The 24220-nt window shown below is 42.8% G+C and overlaps 1 protein-coding gene across 2 annotated transcripts in view; it reads right to left on the bottom strand.

The window, feature by feature from the left end:
- The window catches only part of LOC148346395 (rho-associated protein kinase 2-like), a 61989-nt gene extending 57595 nt beyond the window's left edge, over positions 1-4394 (bottom strand). The window contains exon 1 of one of the 2 annotated variants that reach the window (XM_088325731.1): positions 3954-4394. In XM_088325731.1, coding sequence (XP_088181857.1) covers positions 3954-4049 — 96 coding nt within the window. In that variant the 5' untranslated portion in view covers positions 4050-4394. The remainder of the gene's footprint in view (positions 1-3953) is intronic. The other variant, XM_088325730.1, reaches the window with a different exon arrangement.
- Between the last annotated feature and the right edge of the window lie 19826 nt (positions 4395-24220).

The raw sequence follows: 24220 nt of genomic DNA, 5'->3' as shown, positions 1-24220 counted from the left end.
GACACGTATATTTATTCATAATGCCATTTAATCATATGCACGTATATTACAAGGAGGAATTACTAGTGAATATTTGGTGATTTTAATGATATTCTCTGTGTTACTGAAGGTTTGTAGCGAATCACCACAAGTTTCCCCTCCCGCTATATGGCAATTTCACTTTCCAATCCCAAATTTAGAACGGATTCACGTCGTATCCCTGCATATATTTTTATACGTGGTGATATTCAGATATTTGCGTCTGTTATCCCACGTTGTTGATTCATGTTTGCACTCACCCCCCCTGGGTCAACACGAGAGTCATCGAGTGCATCGAATTTCAGAACGGAATCAAAACGCAGCGGACTCGGACATGTGCCTGACGGGGTACTAGCAGGGTCGCCGGAACAATTCCAAGCCTTTAAATAGAGGCAGTGAAGGGAGATCTTCCCCTGCTGCAGACGAGTGGAAATAGATCTGGGGGCTCACTTGTTATTTATTATGGGACAAACAGCTCAATAGCTTGACGTCGCCGTGCGTACGTTTCGCAACCGTGTTGCATAAAAAACCCAAAATAGTCCTTATAATAAGAACAACACAATACATTTTCACCCCCTTGTTACAGAATTTTCCCCACTCTATCCCATCAGCAACAAATTATTTTGCATGCCCAAAAACTTTGCAGTTTTTTTTTACAAATGATGAGTTACGTCTCGAAGTTGCCGGTCTACAATTGGTCGATGTTAAGTAAAATGCTACTCTGCTATTGGTTCGCATCAGCGCATCATAAAAATGCCCATATGCTATCTGCTGAACTACCTCCCACAATGCCTTTCTCTTCATTCAGTTTAGAATCTCGTGTGTTTTGTAAAGACGTGGCAAGTTGGTGCGATATTTTTGTACTTTATTTATTTGCTATGGGTTCCAAGGTGCTCTAAAGGAGAAAGCTAGAACATGATAACCATGGAAACGACAATCAAGGGCGATGATAAAAACTGAGAAGGCGATTAAAGCAATCAAGAGTTATAAGGGCATTACAATCCACGCAACTTCAAGTTTTATATTCAGTGTTAGTTCCAATCCAGCGTCTCCTCGGCACTTTGAATCTATTAACTACTGTACCTGTTGAAGTTTAACATACCAAAAGGTAAGTAAAATGTAATTTTTCCTTTGAGCACATATAGTACATGAAAAGTAGTATGTACTATACACTATTTTGTTATTTTAATTTGTAGTACAAGGGGTTCCGTTGCCATTAGCTAGTTAGGATAAGTTTGTATCACTTTGCGATCCTCACCTCAGAATGGATTAATGTCGTAGCCCCGGGGTTTAATTGACTCAGAATCATCTGAATTCCATTGAGGCATTTCACTTCAGTTTAGTTCCTGTTATTGTTAACCAACATGGCTAGGACAATAGACTATAGAGTACGAAGCATTAACACAGGTGACGAGCGTTCATTGCTCACAAAAATCGGAAAACCTTTCTTAGGAGACGCCAGGATTCTCCACTCCGAGGCATACAACATGAAAACCGCTAATGTTTGTGAACAAACGAGGACGGGGGAGCAACATTAGGTCACGACGGGTTATCGGACTCCTCAATTCCAGGATGCGACGTCACACTTCCTGTGTGGGAGGCGATCGCGACCATCTGGATGGACGCTTAAAAAAAAAGAAAATCAGGTCGGGCTGTGGTCTTCGCAATGCAAACACGGTCAGAAATTGAGTAATGTTCATTTGAGTCTTCCTTTAACTTTTTTTTCAGTTACAGTTAATGCCTTCCTATATATCCCTGTTTCCGATTGTTATTGGTTAGTTAAATCTAGGTATTGTGCTTGCAGTATATTTCATGGTCTCATCGCCAAGGGACTCTCATTGTTCTGTCCACGTATTGGAATGTTTCGTGTATAGTCTACTTTCATGTTTTGTTAAGTTAGAGCTGCTTAGTGTTCCGACCTATGCTGCATTGTCTTCCTTTCTTTCTTTGTTTGTTGAGCTAGCTGTATTTATTGGGCACGCATTATTTAATCATGGCCTTTTCGTCATGTCACACTCGTTTTTCTGTCTGGGTATCAGAATGTTTCACGCGTCGTCCTTCTTTCATGTTTTGTTCTGTTTAAGTTGGCTATTGTTCGCTTCGTCCTTTCCATTTAGCGTTTTGTTCAGTTAGAACTAGATACTATTCCAAGTAATTTTGTGTTGTCTTTCTTTCCAGTTTCAAATTTTGCTCGTTTTAGTTGTTCTGTTTATGTTCCCAGATCCCTTAACCGCCAGATTTTTCAGGGCACCATTGAGGACGCAACTCTGGACGGCTCTCCCCACTTCTTTCCTGTTTTGTCAAGTTTGTGTTCCAACGTATCCTGTTTCTTCTCCCTCTCACGTTTTGTACATTATCCTTGCTAATTGATTCCCTTCCTAGGAATCAATCTGTTGTTTTTAAAGTTTGGTTCTTTTAGAACTAGTGGATATTCAAACATTTATGTATTTTTTAGTATAAGCTAGTTTGTGATTCAGTATGTTCCTGTGTCTTTTTACTTCCAAGGTTTGGTTTATTTAGAGCTATTACTGATGTGACTCATCTGTGCCCGCTCATTTGGCGCCAACCGCTGTGGGTTCTTATTGGCTCCCTGTCAGTATTTGAACCCTGTCCTGTCAATCCCCTGTTGTCGGTCCGTCTGCGAATCTCCGTGCATACTAGGCTAGCCTTTTTTGACTCTGACTCTCGCCAGTACCATTTTTTCTCCGGCTACGACCTGTTTGGATCCTGACCACATCTGCTCTCCCGTCCCGGCTTACGACCCCTTTTTGTTCCCGACTACGTCTACTCTCCCGTTCTGGCCCCCTACTCGTTTCCGACCCTAATCACGTCTTGCTCTCCCAGTCCCGGCTACCGACCAGTTTTGCCTCCCTGACACCGCCATCGCTCAATACGGAAGATCCACTTCCGTGTTCCGATCACAATCAGAGTACGAGAGCGACTTGCTCCCCGCGCCTAGCGAACACCGGATCGTGGGCACAGTTCTTCCTCTCGCTTTCAATAAAACTTGAGGTAAACATCACGCAAGTGGGTCCTGTTTCCGTTCTGGTCCTGGCACTTTCATGTTTTGTTCTCCTGGAACTAGTTGGTATTCAAACATATATTGTGTTCTGACCTTACATGTATTGTTCAGTAGACGATAGTTTGTGTTTCAGTCTGTCTCAGCGTCTTTTGAACATTTACAATTTGTATATTTAGATGAAGTTAGTTATTATGTAGCCGCGATGTGTAGTCAATCCTGCGTTAGAGAACATTTGATGTTTTTAATTCCGAAAATCCTAGTTAACTTTGTTGTTCTGTTTCTGTATTCTTTCTGATACCGATTAAAGAAATAAAACCTTTTCTGAAATGTTTGATGTGGTTATGTTTATGGGATTCACCTTTATAACAAATTGTCACTGCATTAGGTCATATTTGACAAAATATTTGGCGTATGAGGAAATATTTGTCATTTGAGGAAACATCTGAAACAGTCGTCTGTTATTGTTTTAGTTGCTCAACAATGAAAATTTGGCAAAGTCGAAATGAGAAAGCAAATGATGATTTAAATGTTCAGAACACAACAGAGTCGACTTTAAAGGCAAGTTACACCCAGACCTGATCACAAGTTAACTATTTTGACATTTCAACTCTTTGCTGAGGCCAACATGCTTTTGGAAAGTTGCAGGAAACCGGAAACGCCACAAAGAAAGGAAGCTAGTTAAGGTTCGAACCCGGAAGTGTGAGGAGAACGTTCCAATTAAGGCAATGGTTCAATAATATCAAACAGAAGAATATTACCCTCCAAAAAATAGGTGTGATTTTTGTTATCCAACATAAATTGACTTGTAAGGGTTTTGTTGACAGGTCTTAATAATCCATCTATATTTGACGTATTGATATAAAGTGACGTTCGCGCCTATTGTCAAGAATTTTTATTTATTTCTTAAACTCACCAGCAGCGCCCCCAAGTTCAACACAGAGTCCGGATTCCTCATGAGGAGCTCAAGCTTATTAAGCCGACTCTCCAGTCTGCTCTCTGCTCCGAGCATCTTTAATCTTCAAATATCCTAAAAAGGTAAATTATAAATATTAAAAAAAAAACACCGGAAGTGTGAGATTCCGCCTCCTCTTCGACTATCTTTGCTCGATTAATCAGGACTGGTCAAAGTTCCTCGTGCCAAAACTCCGGTAAGAATTTGTTAAAATTCAGCCAGGTTAATAAATGATCCGTGGATAAACTTGTCATATGATGTCGTCCCGTTTCTTTAAAAGTGTGGAGCGGCCGAGTAGTCCATTCGGGGCCGTTTCCAGGCGGGCTTTGCTCCGCTCAGGTGAGCCCGCGTCTCGTCCCAGGTGAAGGCCCCCAGCAAACTGATCCAAGTTCAGATGGTTACAAGTGAGAGACACTCGCAGTCCGGAGCGGAGGTGCGGCATGACACTTCCGGTAAGAACTTTCATATTAAAAGAAACTAGAACGTTGTTTACAACGAGGTTAGACGTGCCGCTCCAGGATGAATACAATCAAATATTTAATGGAGAGGTATAGGAAATTAAAAAAAAAAAACAATTTCGAGGTTAAAATCAGTGTCTGGAACTCATGACAAACAGTTACCCGACACCAGGGCAGACAACTCTGAAAAGTTGCCTGCTCGGCCATAAAGTTGCCTGCCCCATTTTCCACAATTTGAAACACAATAAGACGACTAATCGCAAAAAAACCCGTTGTAGTAAAGTATTATGGATTGCTAATCAGAATATATAACAGAACAACACTTTAAAATTAAGTTTATTATAAATCTACTTATAACATTCATTGCATTAATATGACATCACTGCTTTCCATCTGCCATCAGTATGTACCTGTATTTACTCATCTTTATTCATGCAATGTTTGCGTTGGTTCGTCTGCTACAAGCCACGTGAACTCCTCTTTCCACCATGCTTTTAATTTAACGTTTCGTAGCGTCATAAATTTTGTTAGCTTCTTTTTAATCTTTCTTCTGGGGCTGAGGTTTTGGCTTGAGCCCTAACCACTTCTCCATTTTTCTTGTGTTCTCTGTGCGTCTACTTTGGAAAATGATATCCAAATGCACGACCTTATAAGGCTCGGGAAAGTCCGTAAGTTATTCGATGCAGTCTTCTGATTGGCTGTCGAGTATGCAAATTGCCAAACGAAATTCCGAAATTTCCAAACCAAACCAAGATTTTGAAATCGGAATAATACAAACGTTTGTTTTAAAAAACATATTTTGTTTTTGTACACCCGACGTAAAAGATGCACGCCCCGGGCTTCTGGACAGACGTTATTTCAGAGACCGTTAATATAATAACTCGTAAATTAAGTAATAAAATGTTTCTGGAGTTACTATTTTTTAACAGAGCAGTATTGTAATTTTTTTTTTACATTCTTATGCAATATTGTCATATATATATATATATATATATATATATATATATATATTGGCTGGCAACCAGTTTAGGGTGTCCCCTGCCCACTGCCCGGAGATGGCTGGGTTGGGCTCCAGCCCCCCCGCGACCCTAATGAGGATAAGCGGTACGGCTAATGAGATGAGATGAGATATATATATATATATATATATATATATATATATATATATATATACAGGGAGTGCAGAATTATTAGGCAAATGAGTATTTTGACCACATCATCCTCTTTATGCATGTTGTCTTACTCCAAGCTGTATAGGCTCGAAAGCCTACTACCAATTAAGCATATCAGGTGATGTGCATCTCTGTAATGAGAAGGGGTGTGGTCTAATGACATCAACACCCTATATCAGGTGTGCATAATTATTAGGCAACTTCCTTTCCTTTGGCAAAATGGGTCATAAGAGGGACTTGACAGGCTCTGAAAAGTCAAAAATAGTGAGATATTTTGCAGAGGGATGCAGCACTCTTAAAATTGCCAAGCTTCTGAAGCGTGATCATCGAACAATCAAGCATTACATTCAAAATAGTCAACAGGGTCGCAAGAAGCGTGTAGAAAAACCAAGGCGCAAAATAACTGCCCGTGAACTGAGAAAAGTCAAGCGTACAGCTGCCAAGATGCCACTTGCCACCAGTTTTGCCATATTTCAGAGCTGCAACATCACTGGAGTGCCCAAAAGCACAAGGTGTGCAATACTCAGAGACATGTCCAAGGTAAGAAAGGCTGAAAAACGACCACCACTGAACAAGACACACAAGCTGAAACGTCAAGACTGGGCCAAGAAAAATCTCAAGACGGATTTTTCTAAGGTTTTATGGACTGATGAAATGAGAGTGAGTCTTGATGGGCCAGATGGATGGGCCCGTGGCTGGATCGGTAAAGGGCAGAGAGCTCCAGTCCGCCTCAGACGCCAGCAAGGTGGAGGTGGGGTACTGGTATGGGCTGGTATCATCAAAGATGAGCTTGTGGGGCCTTTTCGGGTTGAGGATGGACTCAAGCTCAACTCCCAGTCCTACTGCCAGTTTCTGGAAGACACCTTCTTCAAGCAGTGGTACAGGAAGAAGTCCGCATCCTTCAAGAAAAACATGATTTTCATGCAGGACAACGCTCCATCACACGCATCCAAGTACTCCACAGCGTGGCTGGCAAGAAAGGGTCTAAAAGAAGAAAAACTAATGACATGGCCTCCTTGTTCACCTGATCTGAACCCCATAGAGAACCTGTGGTCCCTCATCAAATGTGAGATTTACAAGGAGGGAAAACAGTACACCTCTCTGAACAGTGTCTGGGAGGCTGTGGTTGCTGCTGCACGCAATGTTGATCGTGAACAGATCAAAGCACTGACAGAATCCATGGATGGCAGGCTTTTGAGTGTCCTTGCAAAGAAAGGTGGCTATATTGGTCACTGATTTGTTTTTGTTTTGTTTTTGAATGTCAGAAAATGTATATTTGTGAATGTTGAGCTGTTATATTGGTTTCCCTAAATAATTGAAATGGGTATACATTTGTTTTTTGTTAAGTTGCCTAATAATTATGCACAGTAATAGTCACCTGCACACACAGATATCCTCCTAAAATAGCTAAAACTAAAAAAGCCCCACTCCAACTTCCAAAATATTCAGCTTTGATATTAATGAGACTTTTGGGTTCATTAAGAACATGGTTGTTGTTCAATAATAAAATTAATCCTCAAAAATACAACTTGCCTAATAATTCTGCACTCCCTGTATATATATATATATATATATATATATATATATATATATATATATATATATATATATATATATATATATATATATATATATATAGATAGATAGATAGATAGATAGATAGATAGATAGATAGATAATTAAAGAAAATATAATAATTCATTAATTCATACATAAAGTAATAAGATATTTCTGATGGTGCTTGAACAGCTGATGTTGAGTTTTTTTAAAATGAGCACCGATAAACTTCTTCTAAATCAGGGGTGTCAAACTCATTTTAACTCGGGGGCCACACGATAGAACAAACATTCTGTCGGGGTCCGGACTAGTAGATAAAAAGAGAGCTAAAGAAATAAGAGAAAGAGGGAGGGAAAAGGAGAGAGGGCAGGACAAAGAAAGACAAAGAGAGAGAGGGAGAGAGCGTGAGAAACAAAAGAGATATAAAGTCGTGAGAGAGGGGGAAAAGAAAGGGAGAGGAGTAAAGAAATCCGAAGAGAAATAGAAAGATAGAAGGAGAGAAAAGAAAGCACGAAGTGTAGGAAGAGAGAAAGAGAAAAGGAAAAAAGGAAGTTAGAGCAAAAGAAGTTAAAAAGACACAGAGCGAGAAAGAGACAAAGAGCAACAAAGGAAGAGAAAAAGAGAGACACGGAGAGTGAAAGAGACAGAGAGTCCACCCATTCTGCCCACGACATAATGGTCTTCTTTACTAAGAAGATCCAAAGCATACAGGAAGAAATTGCTAAAGACAGTATTAATTCAACACATACTAAAGCACTCAAATCTCTAGATGCACGACATGGTGGCTGTCTAGGTATTTTGTCCCGTTTTAGTGAACTGTCACTCGAAAATCTTAAACAAATGGTGAATACGGCCAAACCGACGACTTGCCAGTTCGACCCACTTCCAGGTTCACTTATCAAAGGTCTCTTTGGCGTTCTTGCACCTTCAGTTCTAAATATTTTAAACATATCACTCGCCTCAGGTGTAGTTCCAGCTGCTTTTAAGTCCGCTGTCATTAAACCCACACTGAAACGACCCAACCTAGATCCAGAAAACTTATGTAATTATAGACCTGTGTCAAACCTACCGTTTCTTTCTAAAATACTTGAAAAAGTAGTGGCACAGCAGCTGAATGATTTCATGTCCGAGAACAATCTCTTTGAATCAATGCAATCAGGATTCAGGGCTAACCACTCTACTGAGACAGCTCTGATTAAGGTAACCAATGATCTCCTACGGGCAATGGACTCGGGCACATCATTACTTTTGCTGCTGCTGGACCTTAGTGCTGCATTTGACACAGTGGACCATATTATCTTGCTAGAACGGTTGGAAAAATGGATTGGTCTCTCAGGAAGCGTCCTATTATGGTTCAGATCCTACCTCTCAGATAGGACACACTGCGTTAAATATGGCGAATTGACATCTGAGCCATTTAGTGTTACTTGTGGTGTTCCGCAGGGTTCAGTGCTTGGCCCCCTTCTCTTCAGCATTTATATGCTTCCACTAGGTGATATTATTCGTAAGTATAATATCAGTTTCCATTGCTACGCAGATGACACTCAACTCTATCTCCCGATGGAGGAATCTGCCACACTAAACTGTGGAACTTTGGAGGCCTGCCTCACTGAGATAAAAGAGTGGATGTCACTCAATTTCCTGCGTCTTAACCCTGAAAAGACTGAAATGCTAGTTATTGGTCCTTCTAAGTCCCGTGACTTATTTTCTAAAACCGTAGTGAACTTGGACAATTGCCACATCACACAGAGTGACTCACTTAAAAATTTAGGTGTCATTTTCGACCCTGATCTGTCCTTTCAAACACATGTGAAGAAAATTACTAGAACCGCTTTCTTCCATCTCCGTAACATTGCTAAAATTCGTCCTATACTTTCTCAGTCGGATGCGGAAATCATAATTCATGCGTTTGTTACCTCCCGTCTCGACTACTGTAATGCACTACTTTCCGGTCTTCCGATGACCAGACTCAAGAGTCTTCAGCTGGTACAAAATGCTGCAGCGAGGCTTTTAACAAGGACAAAAAAGTACGATCACATCACCCCAATTTTGGCTAACCTGCATTGGCTCCCTGTTAGCCTAAGATGCGATTTTAAGGTTCTCCTACTACTATACAAAATCATACATGGACTTTCCCCCTCATATCTTTCAGATCTGATCTCCCCCTATGTCCCGGCCCGAAGCCTTCGTTCCGAGAGCGCCGGTCTCCTGGTGATCCCAAGAGCCAAGAAGTGTTCCGCTGGTTCGAGAGCGTTCTCCATCCGGGCACCGGTGTTGTGGAATGCTCTTCCCCCTGAGATCCGATCTGCAACCTCGGTGGAAATGTTTAAATCTAGGCTTAAAACTCACTTCTACTCTATAGCATACGAGTAACCTAATCTTATATGTAATAACTTGTGAAGCCCTTAGAGACTAATTGTGATTAAGGGCTATACAAATAAAAATGACTTGACTTGACTAGAGTGGGAGAAAAGGGGTGGAAAAGAGAGAGAAAGACAGAGGGGGAGAGAGAGAGAGAGAGAGAGAGAGAGAGAGAGAGAGAGAGAGAGAGAGAGAGAGAGAGAGAGAGAGAGAGAGAGAGAGAGAGAGAGAGAGAGAGAGAGAGAGAGAGAGAGAGAGAGAGAGAGAGAGAGAGAGAGAGAGAGAGAGAGAGAGAGAGAGAGAGAGAGAGAGAGAGAGAGAGAGAGAGAGAGAGAGAGAGAGAGAGAGAGAGAGAGAAAGAAATACAAGTACAGTGTCTTTGTTCGAGGCACCTGGCTTTGGCAACATCAAGTTGACATATTTCAACCTGCAGCTCATTTTTCTCTTGCGCTTCTTTGTGTGTTGTCTCGCGGGCCGGATTCAATCCCTTAGCGGGCCGCCTGTTTGACACCTGTGTTCTAAATGGTAAATGGTCAGCATTTATATATCGCTTTTCAAGTCAATGAAGACTTCCCAAAGCGCTTTACAATGTGCTTCACACTTACCTATTCACACACACACACACTTAAATAAATAAATATTTAAAAAAATCAAAAATAAGGAACGCAATTGAAAATACAGAATAAATCAGACAAATCATTATGTAAATCAAAAAAAAAATTAACATTATGAATCAAATGTAATTATCAAATTAAAAAATAAAGTTATTCTAATGAGAGGTGATCCTAGGTGCGCCTTGACATTGATAACTGATGTGTAATACTATTTTAATATTTTACACAATATTTATTTATTTCCCATTATATAGTTTTTCATTTACTTAACATTTATTAACATCAAAAAATATATTATATTTTCTGTTTTTTAATTTTTGTTATTTTATTTACAAATTTTATATTTGAATTTTATAATTATTGATTTATTTTTATTTATTATTACTTTTTTACCTTCTTTAAGATGTTATTTATTTGTATTTTTTCTGATATTACACATATTATGATATATTAAAATTATATATCTAATAAATATATATTTTATATACTTCTACTTCTCGCTTTATTTTTATAAGTTCTGGAAAGTTGTGCGTTATTCGAGCTCAGTTGTCAATTTACCAGCATTCGACATACATTATTATTAAGATGCAATATTTTAACGAAAATAAAGTATTGTCTTTATTTATGTTCAGAAGACTTCTACTCCTTCTACCTCTAGCTTTTATTTTGAAAGTTCCAGTGAGTTCTGTTTTATTTTAGTTTACTTGTCACTAGCATCACACATACATTATTATTACTAAAATGCAATATTTATTTCAATTTATTTTCTTTTTTTAATGTCCGGAACACTTCATCTCCTTCTACTTAAAGCTTTTATTTTGAAAGTTACGGAAAGGTCTGTTTAATTTGAGCTCATTTGTCACTAGTGTTAAACGTACAGTATTATGAGTAAGATGCGATATCTATTTTTATGCATTTCCCTTATTAGCTCTTGGAACACTTCTTCTTCTAGCTTTTATTTTGAAAGTTCTGGAAAGTTCCGTTTTATTTCGGCTCACTTATCACTCGTATGACACATACATTATCATTTTTAGATGCAATATTTATTTTCAATTATTGTCTTTATTCACTTTAGGATCACTTCTACCTCTAGCTTTTATTTTGAAGTTGTAAGAAGTACCGTTTTATTTTACCTCACTTGTCACTCGCATTATGAATAAATTGTCATAGGTAAATTGTAAGATTTTTTTTAATGTATTTTCTTTATTTACATTCAGATCACTTCACCTTCTTATAATCATACCTTTTATTTTGAAAGTCTAGGAAGTTCTGATTTATTTGAGCTCACTTGTCACTTGCATCACACATAAGTTGTTATTCGTTATTAATATTAATTTTCAATTATTTTCTTTATTTACTTTAGGAACTTTTCTACTTTCCCAATTTCGTTGTCACAATATGTTAACCCATTTTGTAACATTGACAATAAAGGTTTATTCTATTCTATTCTATTCTATTCTACTTCTAGCTCTTATTTTGAAGTTCTAGGAAGTTCTGTTTTATTTTTGCTCACTCTTATTACACATACATTATCATAGGTAAATTGTAAGATTGTTTAAAATGTTTATTCTTTATTTACATTCAGATCACTTCCCCTTTTCATGTGGGCTTTTATTTTGAAAGTTCTAGAGAGTCCTGTCTTATTTTAGCTCACTTGTCAACTTCCCAGCATGACACATGCATTATTATTAGTAAGTGTTTTCCAAGGACTCCGTTCCACTACTTTTGTTCATCTATCCTGCCCATCAATGACCCCCCCCCCTCGGGTTCCTGCAACCCCCACCCGGCCCCCCAGGCCGGAATTCCTGTCCCCTTATCTCATCAATCCCTTTCAAAGCCACTGACTTTCAGAATTTGTGGAATGCTGATGCGCAGCCTCACTGACACGCTGCTTGTGCTATAAATATATTTTGGAAACTAGAATTGTGGTTGAAAAATGACGTAAACAAAAACAGAAAAATATTAAAGGGGCCGTGCGGCATGAGAGCATCACCCATGTTGAGGGGGAAACCATTTTTGGGTGGCATTGCCCTCTTTGGGCACAGGAGAATTAGAACCTCAGAGTAAGACTGTTCAGATGGAGACCAAAATCGAAATGTTTATACTTGCAGCCCAATTATGTAACTGTGTCAGGACCAGAATGGAGACAGGACCCACTTGCGTTACGTTTCTCTCAGTTTTATTGGAGGAAAGTAAATAGTTGCCCTCACGATCCGGTGATCGCTGGGCGCGGGAAGCAGGTCGCTCTGAAAGCGGAAGTGGGACTTCCGTGGCGAGCGACGGAGGTGTCGGGAACGGAAAAACGGGTCAGTAGACGGAACAGGAGAGCAAAAACGTGGTCGGGGTCGTAAGCCAGGATAGGCGAGTAGAAGTGGTCGAGGACAAAAAAGGTCGAAAGCCGGGACGGGAGAGTAGACGTGATCAGGATCAAAAACGGGTCGAAGCCGGGGGACAGACAGGGGCAAAAAACAGGTTGGAGTCAGGGTCGTAAAAAGGCTTGCCTAGTGTAAACTGAGGTTCGCAGACGGACTGACAACAGGGGACAGATTGGAGTGGGTTTAAATAGTGACAGAGAGCCAATCAGAGTCCGAGGCAGTTGGCGCCAAAGGAGCGGGCACAGGTGAAGCTTATCGGTAATCATGACAAACTGATTACTTACTGTTTATATTGTTGGAAAAATTAAACCTCAGAATGCAAAAAATCCAAGGAGACAACAAAATTAAACTTTATAAGCAAAGTTTATAAGCAATTGTTAAGTTGTCCTCTTATTCTTTCCTGCTGAAAAAAAGGCTATGTCTAGAAAACCAATTTTTCACCTCGAGGGTAACCAACTTGACTGCCTGTAAAAGTGGTAATATCTGAACTCTTTGGGTACACACACACCTATCTATCTATCTATCTATCTATCTCTTTTCTCTCTCTCTCTCTCTCTCTCTCTCTCTCTCTCTCTCTCTCTCTCTCTCTCTCTCTCTCTCTCTCTCTTTTTTATATATATATATATATATATATATATATATATATATATATATATATATATATATATAATAATGTATAAGTTTGGGGTTGCTTAGAAATGTACCTCTTCTTGAAGGAAAAGCACAGATTTTTCCTCAATGAAAATAACATTAAACCAATCAGAAATACACCCCATACATTATTAACTTGGCAAATGAGAAATTTAGCAGCAAATGTCTGTCACGACCAGAACGGAAGTAGGACCCAGATGCGTAACATTAATCACAAGTTTATTGAGATATAAGAGGAAAGGCAGCGCCAGCGATCTGGTGCTCGCTGGACGCGGGAGGCAAGCCGCTCACAGAATCAGAACATGTTGCGGAAGTGGATCTTGTGGGGCGAGAGATCGTCGTGTAGTAGACAGGTCGTTAGCTGGGACGGGAGAGCAGAACGTGGTCGGGGTCAAAAAAACGAGTCGTTAGCCGGGACGGGAGATCAAAACGTGGTCGGGGTCAAAAAACGGGTCGTAGCCGGAGACAAACAGGGAAAACAGGAACGGACGGGTGGAAAACGGGTGAAAAAGCGGGACGGACGGAAGTCAGAGTCGAAAATGCTTGCCTTGTGAAAACAGAGGTTCGATAACGGACTGACAACAGGCGAGTGAAAGGACGGAGCTAAAGTAGGACGGGGAACCAATCAGGAAGCCAGCATCGTGACAATTTCTGTTTTTGATGTAAAATCTACATTGGTGTACAGAAGCTTATTTTCAGCAACTATCTCTCTAGTGTTCTAATAATACAACGTGTTTGCTATTGCGTCAAAGGCTAATAGAAACCCTTGTGCAAGCATAGTAGCACAGCTGAAAATCTGTTTAAGGAAGCTATAAAATAGATTGTCCTTTGAGCTAGTCGAGTATCTGGAGCATCAGATTTGTTGATGTGATTAAACTCTCAGAAGGGGGTGAAAAAGAGAACTTTCGTGTGAAACTCAACATTCTAGTCTTGGTCTAAGAAATGAAGCCTGTTCAAAGCACGGAATTGCCAAGATCTCCTACAATGGTGTGTACTACTCCCTTATGAGATTAGCACAAACAGGCTCTGACAAGAGTAGAAAGAGAAATTGGAGCACAACTAAGCTAGCGGGCTAGTATATTAGAGTCTTTAGTTTTAGAGATAGTAGCCGCGAAACACCAGTGTCAACATCTATGGTGAAGAGTCGACTCCGAGATGCTGGCTTTCAATACACAGTGGCAAATACAAGAACATATCTGAGGATGGCCAACAAAAGTAAAAGATTCACATAAGCAAAAGAACACAGTCACTCATTTTACAAATAAACGTTTGACCTTTTCATGGATAACACAAAATTGTCTTAGAATAACTTTTATTTCACCTTACAAATAGTTCAAATACAAACAACCTGGCATCTCTATTCAGTGGTTTAAAAATGTTACAGGGGCTTCTGAGGGTCATGTGACTTTAAGCGGCTATATTGGATTACAACCCACAAATCGATCCGATATGGAGTCCTCTTAAAGTCGCGTCGCCCCTCGGAAAACCTTTATCGCAAGGGTCGGGAACCTGTGGTTCGCAAGCCGGATGTGGTGTCATGGAACAGAACAAGGACTCGGATCCAATAGCGTCAGTTAAAGGCTTTATTGTGACAAGATTCGGTGGAGCAGGCTTGGGACGTCGAGCCTTGGCAGTGGAAAGCCTCTTGGGACGATATGGCAACTCCGTGGTGAAAACGCGTGGCGAAACGTAGCAGGTAAGTCGGTGGCCGGGGCGGAAGAGTAGATCGTAAACTTTTAACAGACAAGGGTCAGGCAACGAGAATCAGACTTGGAATATACATGGGCTTGTGGTACCTTGAATGTTGGAGGTTCACTCAGGAAATGAGGAAGACACTCGAACGTCCATCTCTGGACGCTGACAGCTTATGTAGTAGACTTCCACCAATCAAGAGATCGCGTTCCAGCACACCAGCTGATTACCTCAGGTGACTCCGGTTAGGTAATCACGACAGAACCCCCCCCTCAAGGGACGGCTCCAGAAGTCCCCCAGGGAAAAATAAAAATAAATCCAAACACGTCACATGGCAACACCGGTAATCCAAGGGAAGAGAAAAAAAAAAAAAAAAAAAAAAAAAAAAAAAAAAAAAAATCACAGGCCAGCTACAAATAATCCCCCAAAACCCAAAATACATCACCAATAATCCAAAATTGGAGGGCCCAGAGGTCGTCCGATGAACCCTCAGAATTCTTCCGAGTGGATAGAGGCCCCTTCGTCCGCATCTGAAGGGGTGGTAGCGGGTGGGTCTGCCGGTGGAAGAGCAGCAGCGTCAGACCTACGACGACGACCACGGCGTGGTGCTGGTTGGTCAGGATGCAGTTGATGGAATTCTGCCACAAGAGATCGGTCCAGGATCTGCCTGCTGGGAATCCATGATCTCTCCTCCGGACCATATCCCTCCCAATCGACCAAGTACTGGAAGCCCCGACCCCTGCGTCGGGAGCGGAGCAGGCGGCGCACTGTATAGATAGGCTCCCCGTCCAAGGAGCGTGGAGCTGGGGGAGGAGGTGGAATGGGTGCCAACGGACTCTGGCTGACGGGCTTGATTCGGGAAACATGAAACGTGGGGTGCACTCTCATAGATCTTGGTAGACGGAGACGGACTGCTGAGGAGTTGATAATTTTTACTATAGGAAATGGGCCAAGATACCGAGGAGCCAGTTTCCTCGACTCAACCTTCAGTGGAAGATCAGCTGATGCTAGCCACACCTTCTGGCCCACCTGGTACTTCGGAGCAGGACTCCTCCGTCGATTAGCTCCAACGGCATGAGTCTTGCTAGCCCGAAGGAGTGTGGCCCGAGCACGAGCCCAAGTTCGCCGACAGCGACGTGCATTCGCCGTAGCTGACGGGCAGTTTACTTCCTCTTCTTGACTAGGGAACATAGGGGGTTGGTACCCATACACACACTGGAAGGGGGACATTCCAGTGGATGAGCTAACCAAGGAATTGTGAGCATATTCCACCCATGCCAATTGCCGAGCCCAGGACAACGGTTCGCTAGAGACCATGCAGCGAAGTGCCGTTTCCAAATCTTGGTTCACTCGTTCAGACTGCCCATTGGATTGAGGGTGGAACCCTGATGAGAGGCTGACAGAGGCACCCAACAGACGACAAAACTCCTTCCAAAACGCGGATGAGAACTGGGGACCACGGTCAGAAACAATGTCCAGAGGGATGCCATGGAGGCGGAACACATGCTGCTGGACTATCATTGCAGTTTCCTTGGCGGAGGGGAGCTTCGGTAGTGCCACGAAATGGACCATCTTACTGAATCGGTCCACGATAGTTAGTACAGTCGTCATCCCCTCGGATACTGGCAACCCCGTCACAAAGTCCAAGGAGATGTGGGACCATGGGCGGCGGGGAACCGGAAGTGGATGTAACAGACCGGCCGGACGTTGGTGGGATGTTTTGTTCTGGGCGCACACTTGACAGGCGGAGACATATTCCCTAACGTCCTTGGCCATGGTAGGCCACCAGAAGCGTCGGGACAAGAAACTGTGAGTCCGAGCCGACCCCGGATGGCAAGAAAAGTGAGAATTGTGCCCCCATTGGAGGACCTCGGACCGTAAGGGTTCGGAGACGAATAGTCGACCCTCGGGACAGGAGCTGGGGCCCGCCTGATCGGGTATCGCCTCTCTGACTCGGGACTCGATATCCCAGGAGACTGCTGCCACCATACAGGAAGCTGGAAGGACCGTTGCGGGACCCTGAGGTGTGTCATTGGAATTCTGGAATTGTCGGGAGAGCGCGTCGGGTTTCACATTTCGAGATCCGGGTCTGTAGGACAGAGTGAAGTTAAAGCGGGTGAAAAACAGGGCCCAACGTGACTGGCGAGGATTGAGCCGCTTGGCCGATCTAATATATTCTAAGTTCTTGTGGTCAGTCCAAACTATGAACGGCACCGTTACCCCCTCCAACCAATGCCGCCATTCCTCCAGGGCTAGCTTGACGGCCAACAACTCACGATCCCCCACGTCGTAGTTGCGTTCGGCCGGGGACAACCGCCGGGAAAAGAAGGCGCACGGGTGCATCTTCTGGTCCTTGTCCGACCGCTGGGACAGGACAGCACCCACTCCCACATCTGAGGCGTCCACCTCCACTACCAGTTGGCGTGCAGGGTCCGGTACCTGGAGTATGGGGGCCGTAGAGAAATGGGTTTTTAGACGGTTGAAAGCTGCATTAGCCTCGGAAGACCACCGAAATGGCTCTCTAGGACTGGTAAGAAGCGTGAGGGGAGCTGCCACCGAACTGTAGTTCCTGATGAACCTCCGGTAGAAATTGGCAAAACCAAGGAATTGTTGGAGCTTTTTCCGAGACTCAGGGACAGGCCAAGAGGTGACTGCTGATACCTTGGCAGGATCCATCTGAAGGGTCCCCTCCGCCACGATGTAGCCCAGGAACGAGACTGTCTTGGCGTGAAACTCGCACTTCTCTGCCTTAACAAATAAAGAGTTCTCTAGGAGACGACGGAGAACCAGCTGGACATGTTTTCGGTGTTCATCGAGGGACTTTGAGAAAATCAAGATATCGTCCAGATACACAAAAACAAAACGATTAAGCACATCTCGTAAAATGTCATTTACCAAAGATTGGAAAACAGCTGGAGCATTGGTTAATCCGAACGGCATTACCAGATACTCGTAGTGACCGTTGGGTGTGTTGAATGCCGTCTTCCACTCATCACCCTCCCGGATTCGGACTAAGTGGTAGGCGTTGCGCAGATCAAGTTTAGTGAAGACCGTGGCCCCCTGTAGAAGCTCAAAAGCAGAGGCAAGCAGCGGCAAGGGATAGCGATTTTTAACCGTGATTTCATTAAGGCCCCGATAATCTATACAGGGCCGGAGTGACCCGTCCTTTTTTCCCACAAAAAAGAACCCCGCCCCAGCAGGAGAAGAGGAGGGTCGAATGATACCAGCCGCCAAGGCATCGGAAATGTATTCCTCCATGGCCCTCCTCTCGGGAACGGACAAGGAGTAGAGGCGGCCCCGAGGAGGAGCAGACCCCGGCAGGAGATCAATTGCGCAGTCATAAGGCCTATGAGGGGGCAAGGAAGAGGCCTTAGCTTTACTGAAGACCTCCTGTAGGTGGTGGTAACAGGCTGGGACCTTGGACAGATTGGGTGGAGCCCTCGTGGAAACAGGATGATTTGGGTAAGGAGCGGCTTGCAGACAGGTTTGGTGACAGTCCATGCCCCATTCAAGTATCGACCCAGTGCGCCAGTCGAAATGGGGGTTGTGTTGCACCAACCAAGGATGACCCAGGACAAGGGGTTGGTTAGGGGAGTGGAGTAAGTGAAATCGGATCTTCTCTCTGTGATTTCCAGACAACTGTAGTTCAATGGGTTCCGTTATTTGAGATACGGTGCCTAATAGGCGGCCATCCAAAGCCCGAGCTGATACCGGGTTAGGAAGGGTTTCAACAGGTATCCCCATCTTGTGTGCGAGTGACAAATCCAGGATATTTGTTTCAGCACCAGAATCGATGAGGGCATGGAAGGGTTGAGATGTACCGGAAATAATGAGATTTGCCCGGAGAACAGGTCTATCAGTCTTGGGGGACGATACTAAAGCTGAGCTCAATCGGATGTCCCCTATATCCGACGAGCGTTGGCTTTTAACGGGCAATTGACCACCCTATGTCCCTGGCCGCCGCAGTAATAACATAGCCGTTCAGTACGCCTTCGCTGGCGTTCTTCGACGGAGAGAAAGGTGCGGTCCACCTCCATCATCTCATGAGGTGCGGTAGAATTGGTTGGGGGGTTCGGTATCTTACTAATGTCTTGACTTAGCCGGGTGATGGGTTGGCTGGGATCTTCTCTCTCTCTGCGTCTTGCCTGAACCCTACGGTCGATCCGGGCGGTCAGTTCGATAGCATTGTCAAGAGTTACCGGAGGAGCGTGGGAAACCAATTCGTCTTTGATATAACCGGACAAGCTATGGAGGTAGGCGTCGACCAGCGCCTCTTCGTTCCAGTGACTCTGGGCTGCTAGTGTGCGAAAGTCAATGGCATAGTCGGCAATGGAGCGTCTCCCCTGGCGAATGTTCAAGATTGAACGAGCAGCATCGACTGATGAGGCTCCAGAATCAAAAACTTTTCAAAAAATTCTTGGTGACGTCGTACTTGCCGGACTAGTGTGGATACGTCGTGGACGATCTGTTGTATTGCGCCTTCGGTGTGTTGTAGGCGCTGTAGCGCGGATTCCTGTTCGGCATTTCCGCATCTCTCAGAGGTGGGACGAACTGTCGCTGGATCCATGCTTTGGTTCGAGTGTTCTGTCATGGAACAGAACAAGGACTCGGATCCAATAGCGTCAGTTAAAGGCTTTATTGTGACAAGATTCGGTGGAGCAGGCTTGGGACGTCGAGCCTTGGCAGTGGAAAGCCTCTTGGGACGATATGGCAACTCCGTGGTGAAAACGCGTGGCGAAACGTAGCAGGTAAGTCGGTGGCCGGGGCGGAAGAGTAGATCGTAAACTTTTAACAGACAAGGGTCAGGCAACGAGAATCAGACTTGGAATATACATGGGCTTGTGGTACCTTGAATGTTGGAGGTTCACTCAGGAAATGAGGAAGACACTCGAACGTCCATCTCTGGACGCTGACAGCTTATGTAGTAGACTTCCACCAATCAAGAGATCGCGTTCCAGCACACCAGCTGATTACCTCAGGTGACTCCGGTTAGGTAATCACGACATGTGGCTGTTTACATGAGTTAATCCAGCTTTGATTATATATATATATATATATATATATATATATATATATATATATATATTTATTTATTTATTTATTTATTTTTTAAACGCGTTTAGGCCGGGGGTGCAATACCTTGTTCCTACCACAAGAGTGCTGTAGCGCTTTTCTACTTTTAAAGCTGGTAAGAAGAAATGTCTTTAGGATTTTTCCTGTGTCTTTTAGCCAATACGAGTGTGACGATTGCTTTCTACCATTTCCTGGAATTTTTTCAGGGAATGTGTATAGTTTGTGGACGGTATGAAACATGCACATGAAGTTTTTAAAGGGACAGTGAGTATTATATCACCACAAAACATCAATGTATTGTGTATTGCACCTGAAAACAAGTCCTATAAAACACAAGGAAGAATACAAACTACGGAGACTGAAAGTGACCAAACCGCACCATTTTGCTTCTCATATTTCTGCCGAGCCATTCGCAAAGGAGGGAAAAACAGAAGGAAAAATGAAAAGAAAGGAAGGGAAAAGAAATTAAAGGAAAATGTGGGAAAGGGGAGTAAAGAGAAGGAAAATGAAAAGGAAAGAAAAGAAAACAGAAGAATAAAAAAGAAGACTAAAAGAAAAAGAAAAGAAAAAAAGAAATAAATAAAAGGAGAAAGGAAGAGAAAAAAAACAAAATAAATAAACAGTTGCACGTAGCAGCAAGCCTCACATTATGTGAAATAAATACACATTTCTAAAAATACCAGTTTAAATGATAGCTTATGTATTTCCACTTATTATTCAAATCAATATTGACTTTTTTCCCAATATATGACTTTTTTAACCACTAGGAGGCACTAAATAATACACACTGTCCCTTTAAGACAAATGTTGGTAGTTTTCAAAGATGTCAAAGCTTCACAACTATAAAACGGAACAGGGAACGAAAAAAGAACCGTGGCTGAAGGGAATTACATCATTTTTTGCAGGTTTTTGTTACATTTTTCCGAAGGAAATCTGCTCGCACCTTTGTTTGAAACCATTATTGATGACAAAAACGAACTGCAACTGTAAATATAAATATAGGATGTGGCTTTTTCTGAAAAAAAAAAAAAAAAAAAAAAAAAATAGTTTTACATGTCTCTTTAAGTCAGAAAGGTTCCCGACCCCAGCTCTATAGGAACCAAATCATGGCACAAATAAGATTTAATCAGAATTTCAGTAAGCACACCAAAATCTTAAAGGCATACAAATAATCCTTAAAATGTGCAATAAAATCAGTAACGGCAGCCCTTTTTTTGTATTTGAATCATGTAATATTTTGGTAGTGAGTCACAAAAGGTGTTGTCAGAGTCCCCTGGCCAGCCAAGGATGACTTCCAGTAATAACGGCATGACCTGCTGGTTGGAATGAAGGGGGCTGGGGGGGAGGATGTCTAAGGGCCACATTTACGCTTGGACAAGCATATAGAAGTGGACGCATTTCTGGAATGATGGCACAGGTGGGGGACAGTTTCTCTATCATAGTGTTCAGAGAACCTTTTGGAGCTTAGAGCTCCTTTTTTGTGTTATTACTATGTTATTACTGTGTTATTACTAGGCTGCACCAGGTTAAAATATCTGCCTTGTTAAAGACATTTGTAATATGAGGCGTTTGCAATTTTTCGTGTTCAATAATCCTGTGCTGTATCACGGTTTGCTTTTCGTGGTTTTCGATACTTCATGGATTTTCACTGTGCATTGTGTTCTGCAGCAGACAACACACAGCAAATGCTATCAAGGGGGCAGAGGGCGATGTGTGTGTTGAGTGAGCGTGACTGTCTGTGTGCGTGGCGGTGATTGTATGGTGTATATGGGATGGTGTAATAATAGGCTGTGGTTTGCAATAATCTGTGGTCTGTGCAGCCCTTTGAGACTCTTTGTGATTAAGGGCTATACAAATAAACATGACTTGACCTGACTTGACTATGCTGTGAGTAGGGCCGGCGCCCAAGTCAATGTGTCCACCAAAACAAACTGCTATTCACTGTGACAGCTAGTATTTTAGTGGCTCGTTACATTAAAAAGAAATTCTTTGAATGAATCGTCACCAGCGGGTGCTGAGCGGATTGTTAACGGGTCCAGGGAGAGACTAAGGCGGCGGGGGAAGAGAAAGCAAAAGCTGGGCTGCAGGTAGGGCGTTATTGCCACGGCTATGTAACGAACCACCCCTGCCGAGCCTGTATCTCACCAACGCCAGATCCATTACTCATGAAACAAGTGGCCCGGAGCTACAATAACGTGAATAAGTATTTTCACTCTTCCTGAATTTTCAGTTTTTTTTTGCATATGTATCACTCACAAGTTTTCAGATCACCAAACCAATTTTAATAAAACACAGCGACAACCAAAAGAAATACAAATTGCAGTTTAAAAATGATGATTCCATTCATAAAGACACACAAAAAAAATCTGGCCCTGTGTGAAAATGCAATAATGCAATTGCCCCTGCTTGTACAATCACAATGTAATTGTGACTAACCACAGTATTGAGAAGGGGAGTTCAATCGCACAGGGCACACCCAAAATTGATTTCCACCAACTGTTATTCACCATCACTTAAATTCAATCCGTGAGACAAAGTGAAGCAGGCTAGAAAACCTAAATAACAAAATTGACATGCCACGCCCCGAAGAACTTTCAGAAGAAATTAGGAAAAAGTATTTGAAATCTATTATCCCGGAAAAGGTCACAACGCCTTTCCCAAGGCTGTCGGGCTCCAGCGAACCACTGTCAGGGCCATTATCCACAAATAGGGACAACTAGGAACAGTGGCAAACCTTCCCAGGAGTGGTCGACCAACTTAGATTACTTTTGAAATGGGACGACGGCTCATCCAGGGTTCGATGGCAAGGTCAGTATTCATGACTCCACTATAAGAAATACACAGGCAACATATGACATCTATAGGAGAGTTCTCATTTGCCAAAAAGCATCTTGATTATCCTCAATGCTTTTGGAGAAACATTGTGACGGAAAAGTCAAAAATGGAACTTTTGGTGTGCGGCCTGTCAAATCTGGCTTAAACGGGCATTTCATCCTAGAAAACCTTCCAATATGGCAGATTTTGAACATTTTTGCGAAGAAGAGTGAGTCTAAATGATTCCACAGTGTTGTGAAACACTCATTACCTATTATCGTAAACGTTGAATTTCTGTTATTGTTGTCAATGGTAGCCCAACTTGCTATTATGTTTAGGGGGGAATTACTTTTTCATAAAGGGCGGGATAGGTTTTGATTTTTTTGTGCCTTAATATGTCATGATTACTGTTTACCATCACCTGTGCCTGCTCATTTGGCGCCAGCCGCTGCGGGCTACCTGATTCCCTGTCCCTTTTTAAGCCCAGTCCTTTCACTCCCCGGTTGTCAGTCCGTCAGCAAACCTCTGTTGTTACAAGGCAAGCATTTTGACCCTGACTCCCGCCTGTGCCGTTTTTGCACCCGGCCGTTCCTGATCTCCCCGTATGTCTCCGGCTCCGACCTTTTGTTTGATTCCGACCACGTTTGCTCTCCCGTCCCGGCTTACGACCTGTTTTTGATCCCGACCACATTTTTGCTCACCTGTCCCGGCTATCGACCCGTTTTTCCGTCCTTGACACCGCCATCCCCTGCTCCGGAAGATCCACTTCCGTATTCGGATCCTGATCCGAATGCGTGTGCTGCTTGTTTCACGTGTGCAGTGAGCACCGGATCGCAGGCGCTGCCCTTCCTCTTTTTATCAATAAACTGGATAACGCTACGCATTTGGGTCCTGATCCCGTTCTGGTCGTGACATATTAAATGGAATCAACCTTTCAAAACTGCAATTTGTATTTCCTTGAGTTGTCTCTGTGTGATATTAAAACAGGTTTTTCATGGTTTTACCGTTGTGAGTGATAAATATGGAAAAACACAGTAATCAGGAAGTGGGCAAGTACCTTTCCATGGCACTGTGTGGATGTAAATTACACAGTAACCTTAAAGTGTGGGTCAGCAACCTGCGGCTCTAGGGTCGCATTCGGCGCTTTAGGGCTGCCATAGTGGTTCACTGGCGCTTTTTCCAAAGTAATTGGGAACGGAAAAAGAAGATGGGGGGAAATATATTTATTTCTTAAGCAGTTTTTTGTAAGAGGCCAAACACAAAACAAACATTCAAACGTTTTTTTCAATCCTGTGAAAATGTTTGGAATACATTTTTACTATTAAATGACTAACTTTTAGGGCAGCATGGCGGCGCAGTGGTAAGCGCTTGCGTGTGCGGCACAGTTCTAAGGTCTTGGGAACCTCCTGTGTGGGTTCAATTCCTGCTACCGGACTTCCTGTGTGGAGTTTGTATGTTCTC

Source organism: Urocampus carinirostris, chromosome 20 (genome assembly GCF_059441175.1).
Source record: "Urocampus carinirostris isolate Australia breed hairy pipefish chromosome 20, RoL_Ucar_1.0, whole genome shotgun sequence".
Taxonomy (NCBI): Eukaryota; Metazoa; Chordata; class Actinopteri; order Syngnathiformes; family Syngnathidae; genus Urocampus; species Urocampus carinirostris.
Note: the sequence above shows the minus strand (reverse complement) of the source record. Positions and strands in the feature narration are given on the sequence as shown.